The sequence below is a fragment of the Impatiens glandulifera genome, chromosome 1 (assembly GCF_907164915.1).
Source record: "Impatiens glandulifera chromosome 1, dImpGla2.1, whole genome shotgun sequence".
NCBI classification, from domain to species: domain Eukaryota; kingdom Viridiplantae; phylum Streptophyta; class Magnoliopsida; order Ericales; family Balsaminaceae; genus Impatiens; species Impatiens glandulifera.
In genome coordinates, this window is record NC_061862.1 from 108,558,758 (window position 1) to 108,569,074 (window position 10,317).

General features: G+C 28.7%; 1 protein-coding gene across 1 annotated transcript; it reads right to left on the reverse strand.

The window, feature by feature from the left end:
* Positions 1-1,407: 1,407 nt before the first annotated feature.
* On the reverse strand, positions 1,408-7,538 carry LOC124922799 (zinc finger protein WIP2-like). The gene is made up of 2 exons (XM_047463505.1): positions 6,917-7,538; positions 1,408-2,075 (listed from the first exon to the last, which is right to left on the reverse strand). The coding sequence occupies exons 1-2, from the start codon at positions 7,334-7,336 to the stop codon at positions 1,632-1,634; spliced, it is 864 nt and encodes a 287-aa protein (XP_047319461.1). The 5' UTR covers positions 7,337-7,538; the 3' UTR covers positions 1,408-1,631.
* Positions 7,539-10,317: the final 2,779 nt, after the last annotated feature.

A 10,317-nucleotide genomic window follows, 5' to 3' on the forward strand; every position in this document is an offset into this window, starting at 1 on the left:
TGTTTGAGGAAGTGGGTTTTTGAGTTTTATCTGAATTCTTCCTAAAACTCCTTGTTTGATAAAAAGAAGAATAAAATTGGTTTTTAAAATTTTATGACCGATTTATCCTGGGTTGAGAGGATATGGTGAATGTGTGAGAATTGTGGATTAGAGAGTGACTTAGAGAGATAAAGAATAAGGTGACTTAGAGAGAGAATGGATAGTTTAGGTATTTAAATGGATAAAATTGATAATTAGATTTTTGATAAGAATTTTGGTTTTGGGAAACCTCACCTTTAAAGCTCTCCTCCTTTTTCAAATGATGTCTTGGAATTTGTTAAAGTCAACCTCAGCCTCCAGCTCTTCTTCAATCGTCTTAATTTCTCGATTTTGCAAGATTTGGTCGAATATTTAATGGCTAAATTGGCTTTTAATCGGGTCCTCAAATTTTGCATGGGTTTAGGGAAAATGATCATAGTCCTTTTGTGTGATCATTTTCCTTTTTGAATCACTAAAAACGGACCCAAAAATATGGCAAATTTGGTTTGTCCAAAAACGATTCACTACTTATGTTGCGCCGCGAGTCTTCCGAAGAAGAAGGAGAGAAGTCGGGCCGTTCTTGGGCATTGGACGCGTGATCAGTGCCTTGGTTGCGTTTGCGTCACGTTTCTGCGGCTAGCTTTAGGTGCACAGAAAATTCATGGGTCACGCTGCACTAGATCACTTCCGCCTGGTTGATTTTTCTTTAGCACGTTGACCAGCCCGATTGATTGAGTTGATGCCCGACTGATGAGGCAAGCCCGCCTGGTTGACTGGGTGTCTAGGCTTGTCGTCGGGTCTCTTGCCTGGCCAGTTGCGACTAGCGTTCTTCGGGTGGTTGCTTGCCGACCACATAATATTTATTTAAAAGAAGTTTCCTCCATCCACAAAGTTAAATGACTAAATCAAAAATAAGTTTAATTTTATATATGACATCAACCAAAATCTAAAAGGAACATTCAATAAAAACAATTGTGAACACAATTGAAAAAAATCAAAATTCAATTGTCTGTGCATCTAAAGATCAAATTTATGTTTTGGATGAAGAAATCAAGGATGAAAGTCAACTTCTATATTACATCAAGCAAAATCTCAAAAGCCATGAATTCCATATAAAAAGCAATACTATTTGAAAGAATGAAATGCAAATAACATTTGGTGCAAGCAAAGTCGACCAAATCTATGTTGACATCTAAAAATGAAGGAGCAAATGAATCATATTGCTTTTCTCCATTCTCGCAATTTGAGCATAATGAAAAACTAGACATAACATCAGAAACTCGAAATACCAGTTGGAAAGATATAACACAAAAATTAAATAGGAGTCTGAAACCTTAATTCTTGTGTAGCAACTTTTATTTATATAAGAACATAAACTTGTATTAAGAATTGTAAGGCAAACCAGAAACTAGATATATTTTTAGACTTCAAATTAAGTAATCATCCAATAGTAGGTGGCACAAAAACCATACAAACCAAATGAAAAGATAATCTATTTACATTGAAATGTGAGAGGATTAATACCAAGCCAAAAAAATAACATAAGATATGATTTTCCATTCAAAATATGCATTCTTTAGTTTGCTTTCAATTAGAGTTTTCTTACTTGCAACTCAAGCTTCATCGTCGTCATCTCTTTCGATCTCAGATGAAACTGGATCGTCCTCCTCTTGATCTAAACCCTCGAAACCAAGCACCCCATGTCCAGATCCGAACGCCTTGATGTGGTCCTTCAACGATCTCTTGTGCCTAAAGTCAGAACCGCAACTGCAATACCAAACTCTTCCACAATTTTTCTCATGAGTCCTCCAATCTCCTTTCACAGCAAATGTCTTTCCACATTTCCTACACATGAAAGGTTTTGTCCAATGTTTCCTTTTGTAGTGTGTTTGGAGGGTCCTGAAGTCCTTCAAAGGTCTCGCCATTGGTTGGTCTATGTGGTGCTTGCAACCTTCGACGCAACAATAACATGGCAGCCTTAGCATTGCGGTTGGCTGGATCCCCCTTAGAGACTCCGGACCCTTTCTATATTGAGATCCGTGTCCCCACATATGCATCTGCAAATGTTTCGATTATATATAAAATCTGAAAAATATGATTTTAATGTAAATATTGTTTTCATTAATAAAAACAACTAGAAGAGGTTTGCCTCAAGTTGAGGCAACATGATCAACCAAAGTTAGCAATGTGAAGAGTAAGTACTCTTCGGATTAGGTGACTAATAAAAAAAATTATTTCTAAATATTGTTCATTTTATTATAAATACTACTATAAACAATTAGTACATCATATATAGACTTATTGAAGTTTAATTGAGTTAAAATGATTTCCTTCTCTAATATCATAATTTCGGAAAGTGTCTAAAGATGGAATCTATATATGATAAGAAGATTGTATTTAAGAGAAAGTGAAGAGATCCAAATAGTCTATTTAGAAAAATAATTAGATTTATTTTTAATTCTTTTTTCTAAAGTGAAACACATGTGATTCTTTTGGTTCTAATCTCGGGATTATGGGATTGTGTTTATCGGCAAAGCTATTGACTTCTTGCTGACGATTTATTTCAGCGGGTCTTAGTAGATTGTGTGAAATTGTCATTTTGATATATCAAAATCACTTTAGGTTCATTCATTTTAATATGTAGATGAATGAGAATGATTTTGTCTGTTGGAATGACCATGATACTAATTTGAATGTGATTGAGTGATGATAGATGTAAGATATTTTTTATTGGCAATAACACAAAAGTGAGATTACTGATAAAATTGAATAACCAACCTTAACTAGGTCACTTGTTAGACTTTATAGAAAATATTATTAGAAGTCAATATTAAAAGACAACTCTATTAATATAAACATTAATATTTATAAGAAAAAATATATTCAATAATTGCAACAATTCTAATCAATGTATTGCAGTTTAAAGTGCTTTCTTCAACAAATTTCTATAATGAAAAGTTTTGCATTTTCAAAAATAAAAATATCCATAACAACAAAATACTATGTATATAAATTTCTAGAACAACTCTTGATATATGGAATTTATATAGCTTCAAAGATTAAGATTGTAATTTTACTGCAAGAATAGATGGTTAATAATTTAATACAAATATAGATATAATTGATTTGAATGAAATAAAAAGAAAACTACATGCTCTATGTATCTCTTCTTAAGAATCAATATCTAATAGTCATGAAAATTGTGTGGCTTACACATAATGACATAATTAAATGAGAAAAAGTATGAACAAACTATTATATGATTCAACCGATGTTGTTAGATATGATTTTGTAAGAAATGATAAATAATTAGAATCGGAATTATATTTAACTAAAAAAATAATAATACATTTCCCGGTTCTCTTGTGATCTTCACAAAACCGGGATCAATAAAAAAAAAAACACCCTATTTTAAAAAAAAAAGTTTAATACCTCAATAGACAATATAACTAAAACACATAAAATTAACAAACTTAACAATAATGAAAAATAAGGAAAAGTAATTAACCCAAAATTAAATATATGACACAAAAAATTGTAGATCAAAATTCATCTTCAAATCAACCATGCAGCATGTAATTCTCTCATCGCTTGTCTAGCTATGTTTATATTTGTTAATCTATTTAGAAAGTTTTAAAGGTCTAGGATAACAAGCAAATGAAAATAATAATTAGTGTACTTATAAAAATATTTCATTGGTTCTAAAATGCAACATTTCACAACATAAACCTGTCCAGACAAAACATGTTTTTTATTATTCTATTTTAGTGATTAATGGTAAACTTTAATGTCACATCTATATGCATTTATCATCAAATAATCAAGATACATACAGATGTAAACATAAAAAAATAATGATTTAAAGATAGAATGAGCTGATGTCAACTTGAGCACAAATTTAATGTCAATGGATAAGTGCATGTTTAGGTTTTCACCCTACATAGTAGTTCAGGTTGTTATATATTGAGTTTGTATGAGACTTTTTTGAGCTTGAATTTGATAGTTTTCAACTGTTTTCTCTCATTACTCTTAAACTATTAAGATCACCCCCCCTAAACTTATTAAAGCCCTTGAAGAAACGGGAATGGAGATTAACGTCTGCAAGTCAGACTGAAGCGTTATTGTCCTTTTCCACCGAAGCTCTGATCTCCGAGCAAGAGACATGAAGAGGAGGAAGAGGAAGAATATGATGATACTCCACATGCATTTAGTAGCATGAAGAATAAATTAATTGATTGGATGAATAGAGAAGAGAAGCTTCTTTTAAAAAGAAAAGAGCATCCTTAAGAAACATGATACCAATGAGATCGTGATCTCAAGAATAGTGAAAGATATTGAGAATTCTGAAAAGATTAGAGAAGATGAAGGGAAACAAACAAGGAATCAAAACAAGAAATAAAAATACAAAATCTTCCATGTAATGTATGACAATCAAGACTATTAATAAATATGTATGTTGAGCCATATCAACAAATTTATAGAATAGATACGCATTCAAATGAGTTAGGTACCAGGAACCAGATTTGAACTAGTGACACGAGGTTTTCAATCCTCTGCTTTACTAGCTAAGCTATCACGACTATTATCATGATCCACGTTTTTAGGGAATATGAGTTGAAGCAATAACAAGAATATTTCTAGTGGAACATCTTTCACATGAATTATGAATCTCGCAATATTGGAAGAACGGAAGACTAACTTCAATAATAATTTTAGCTCTTATGACATAGTATGATTTTGTTTCTTTCATTTGTTGTTGTGAACTTGATGTTTGTTTTTTTCTTTTTGTAACTTTTTTCCTAATTTTTGTGATACTCACAAATTTGGAGATTAGTGAAAAAATGTACTAAAAATAAGTTTACATAAGTTTGAAGGACTACCCACGAATTCGGATAATTGGGTGATTTTTCAAAATTGGTTTATTAAGTTGATGAAGTCACTCAGCATATATTCTAGTTTTAAGGCGAGAGACTTTTGATTTGTTTGTTGTTTGGTTGTTGCTTTTCATGCTATTTTGTCTTGTTGATTCATTAAATTAGAGTAAAACTTGTTTTTTCTCTAATTCGAAACTCTCTTTTGAATTTTAATTAAATAATGATAAGTCATTTACCCCAACAAAAAGAAAAAAGTTTAAAGATTTAAAAAAAATTATTTCTCTCCTGGTTCCAAATTATAAAAAAAACAATTTGGACTAAAATGATTGTCTTAAGAAAATCATTAATTAAAAAGGGTAAGACTTATTTAGTTCAATTTATTAAAAAAATCTAATTATAATAAAATATTATTTCATCTATCTCATCACTAAATTCATTATTAAAAAAATAATAATATACCATTTATTTAAAAATATATATATATTATTTATAAAAATATATTAATACCCATAAGTTTTTTATAAAAAAAAAAAAAAAAAAAAACTGATGTTCACAAAATTATCAACAATTACAGTTTTTAAATAATCCAACAAGTACTTGTTTAAAATGTCTACCAATTACAAAAATTCACTGTCTGCAAAATGTCTGTTTCACAAGCTTCAAGGCATAAAGAAATAAAAGTCTCCATATTAAGCAAACTGTGGAAGAATAGTGTTCAACAGAGGAAGAAAGGAACTTGTCATCCCAGACCATTATATATTCAACATGTACTAGACTACAAGTTATTTGAAATATGGTCATTATTTTTACTATTGATCATAATGCTGTCAAATGTTTGCAATTTATTGTGTTTATATGAGTCAGATCAGTGATGGGTTTTTAAAATTATTGTCACAAACTCCATTAATATCTTATTTCCCCCTTTCTCTCAGGATTATGTCATTCGTGAATGTGATTCATTTTAGGAAACTTACATCAAGGGAGATATATAGTATTTAGAAGTACATAAATCATGTAATTGCTTCAAATGAGGAAACATTATCTTGACATTTATTTATGATAAACAGTCTTTCTTATTTATCTTTTCAGGATGAGATCCCTTTGTTCTCAGGAGGAATGTAATGAACACATATTTTGTGCATGAAGGTAATTTGATTTGAATAGCTAAAAGTTAAGAGGTATTACATAAAAAAATTGTGATACCAAATTTGTTTATAAACAAGTGAAAATTCTCGACAAATTTGTCAATAAGGTCGAGTGATATCGAATAGATCAGTAAAATATCATAATGAAAAGAGAAACGTATAGATTCCATAACCAAGTGAACTATGATTGTAATTGAGATGGTGTAAATTGTATGTCCAAGATAAGGACAATATATAAGTTCTATCTCGATTTATTTTCCCTTCCTTGAGATGGATCTATGTTTGATGTTTATTTTGAGTTGGTTGTGATTTGATTTTATTATAACTTATAATTAAATGGATTTTGTTTTTTTTTAATTGTCAATAAAAGTAATTAAGCACAATGAAATGAAGCTAAACATAACATAACAACATTAGAAAATTTTAAAATAATGATAGACCATCAAAGGAAAAAAACAAAAGACCATATGTCACGATACCAAGAGATTAACTTGCTCAAATATCTTAAAATATGGATGAACTCCATACTGATAACACGGATTTTCCAGATCGAAGATCAGAAACAGATTTTATTGAAAGGTTTTAATCACAATTTTGAGATGTTAAAAAAAAAAGACTAATGAAATCTTTTTATGATATGGTCAAAAGAGGTCTACCAAACCAGACGACCTGAATGTGATAACTAAGGGTATCAAGATCTGTGTTGCCTTCTGAGTTCAATCTAGGTTTGAGATTTTCGGATTGTCTTAACTTTTTATGTACCTTTAAGATTCCTTATTTTGATTTTGTAAAAACTAATGATGTACTAAACAGATCTGGATAGTCTGAAGAAAACCCATATGCAAAAATAGAAAGAGAAAAACAAATTAATGAACATACCTGCAAGTTGTTGTATCTACTAAAAGTCTTGAAACAAACAGAACATATGAACTGAGTAGGACCAGTGAGGATTTGAGAAGGAGTAGGAATCCAGTACTGACGTCCCATGTTCAATCGGTTCAAAGGGTACCCAGAAACAACTGAATTATTATCCTCATGAGAATTGACCTCTTTATTTTGCTGACTTATTTCTGAAGGACAAGAATTAGGGTTCATGTTGTCGCTAGATGGAAGCCCTATGTGAAGGGAAACTGTCACACTTCCTTCTTCCTCTTCTTCTTCATTGGTAACCCTAGTTTTGTTGGGACATAAATTGTTGAGAAGAGGAAGGGCTTGCCGGACAGGAGAAGGAGGGTTTGGATGAAGAGGTATGAAGTTGAAACATTTGGTGAAGAAATTTGATGAGTAGGGTTCTGTCATGTTTTTTTTTTATGATTTTTGGTTAAGTCTTATCATTCATCAGTCATATTTGCTGACAGAAAACTGTATGCAGTCTCTATATAAAAGTTTCATTGGCAAAGAGAGAGAGAGATAGAAGTGTGGCAATGGAGAATGAGAGGTTTTTTTACCCTTCTGAGGAAGGGCGAAGATAACAAGGGAAAGAGAATAAATGAAATCGGGATTGTTTGTTTGTCTATCCAATGTGGAGTTAAATATTTTTCAAATTCAATTTGTGACCTTATTGATTTCGAGAATATATCAATACTGAGGACCGTCCTCTGTGGCTATTGAAAGACATGGATTGAGGCGGCTAAAAAAAAGAAGAATTACATGATAGATTTATGATTCTCTAATTTTTATAGTGAACTTATTTAAGTCGTTAAAAAGCATTCAAAATGTCATTATCATTACGATTTCAGAAATTAGATCCGAAAAATTTATTCATTTGAGATTTGGTTACTTCTCTAGAGTATATGAGCCAATTAATTGTATTTAGTTTTTTAATTTTTTCTTTTTATTTTAAACTCTCTTTTTTATGTTATTATTTAATATATATTTATTAATTTTAAAAAATAATTAATTTTTTAAGTGATAAATTGTTAGGAATAATATGAATAAAGAAGAGTGACACAATTTTGGTTAGTAAATTCTGGGGAAAAAAACATTGTATGTTGGGGCAATGAAACATATCAAATAAACTCAACGATGACTATATAAATAATCTCTAGCAAAAAAAAAGTGATTAAAAAGAAGCCACTATCGTATATTTTGTTTTTAATTGAATTTAATTTTAGAAACATAAAATTATATATTAATTCATAATTTTGTGAAGAAATCTAAACAAGTAAAACCCTAGATTGATATTAACTTTCATACCAACAACCCATTCATTAATTAGTCTCAAATGGTTTGGCCTTAGAACATGTGGTTTGGCCTTAGAACATGGAGATGAGTATCAAAATTTGATAATCCCAAGTTCTCTTTGGTCATCTTAACGATTTGGAAAGAGCGAAATCGATGCATTTTTTATTATGGTCGAACTAACGTTGATACGATCTGGGCGATAGCAGAAGGGATTCAGCGTGAACAAATATATATTTTCGGTTAAATTTGTTTCTTATATTTTCTGATTTTAACTTGTTTTTGTTTGATGTTGCTCTCGTTTGTTTTCAACTCATAAACGTGTTGTATTGTAAAGAAGAACTCCACTCATATTGTGTGTTTCAGTTTCGTCCATTAAGTCATGAATTTCATGACATAATGGATTCATGAAAAGTCTATTGTATCAAAATAAAATTATAAATAAGATCAAAATTCTCTAAAAAGCTAAAATGAACTTTGATCATAAATATTTTTTTATCTTATTTTAAAGTTTATAATTTCAATTTAATACATGAAGTCTAAAAGGTTGAATAATGTATATGTTAGTTTATATAACTTCATTTTATAAGAATATGTTCATTTTTGTACCTTAAGTCGTTCAAATTAATAAAGTTTCGATTTTGAGAGGTTCTTTTCCTTTGCATTGTCTTTTTATGAAGTTGAGATATCTTAAATTGAATATATGATCAAAGCACTTCTTCAATTAAAGTGTGAATAAAAGCCATATAGTGTGTTAGTTTTCTTTATAGATTAAACCTTAATAAAATTGTTATATAATAAAAACTCAATTGTATCATAAAAGTTCACTTAAATATAAAAAATATTATTATTTGATGAATTTAAATTAATAAAACCAAGTTCTTATTAGTTTCAAGTTATTTAAAAATAATCTCAAATCTCATGTCTTCTCATCCATGGCATTATTGAAATTATCAAATAAAATATTAAATTTTATTTTACTTATATTTTAAAAAAAAATCATTAAACTTTTAAACCATATAATTTTTTATTTATTTAAATAACACAATCTTTTTTCATAACCGAATTTCAAACAATAGCTTAAGTAAAAATACAACTACTGAATCCACGATCAAATTCGGAAAATATTGTTGATTTTCTAAGTACATTTATTTATTTGATTTAGGACTAATATGAGGTTTTTTTATTATATTTTTTAAGTTAATTATTTTTAACTAATTTATGATAATTTAAATTATTTGACCTAAAAGACCAAAATGTTATGGATTCGATTTTTAACTAAAACCGTTTTGAATTCAAGTGAAGAGATGACTTGGGTACATGCTAATGCTCTTTAATTTAAAAATAAAAATTTATACTATAACATGTTTTTAATGTTTTTGATTTGCTAACCGATTTATTGACCTATTTTAGTATTTATAATTTTCAAAATGGCAAAAACAGAAACAAAAATTCTTTGGCAAAAATATTTGAAGTAAATATTTATTTTAGCCCGATTTACATATTTAAAAAAAAAACTACTTTTTCATTCAATTTATTTTTAATCTTTTTAATTAAAAAAGTTTCATTCATTTCATTTAAAATTTAACAATATTATTTTCACTTTAAAGATTTTAAAAATTAAATGTTATAAAATACTATCTCCTATAAAAAAAAAAAAAGTTGTGCTAACTGTGACATTGTAAGATAATATAATAACCATACAATTTTTACAAAAAATAAATTTTCAACCTACGAACTCCTAAGATAGGTTAAATGTCAAAAATAGCTCTTAAGAAACCAAATATCATATGTTAAAAACGCATTAAGTTGAAGTGTGTCATAGATGAGTTTATTTTAACATCCTACATCATAAATAAAAATTCTCAAATACAATAGTTATTTCTTAAAATATTTTTATGAATTCATAACATAAGATGTTTTTTAAATGATTGAAACGATTCATTGAAATGATTCAAAGAAGAAAACGTTTTATATTGAAAATAGAAAAGTATATATGATGTGAAAATGTAATCAATTTGCCTAATAACATTTAAACATTAATTTGTTTAATTTAAGGATTAAGTAAAAAATAAAAAAGAAGAAGTTTTTAAAAGAAA

What these genes read in the sequence shown, in the direction of transcription:
- LOC124922799 (XM_047463505.1), bottom strand. Translation starts at nt 7,336, where the DNA reads ATGACAGAACCCTACTCATCAAATTTCTTCACCAAATGTTTCAACTTC. An exon ending in GTAGATACAACAACTTGCAG is followed by an intron (nt 2,076 to 6,916) that starts GTATGTTCATTA and finishes AAACATTTGCAG; the next exon opens with ATGCATATGTGGGGACACGG.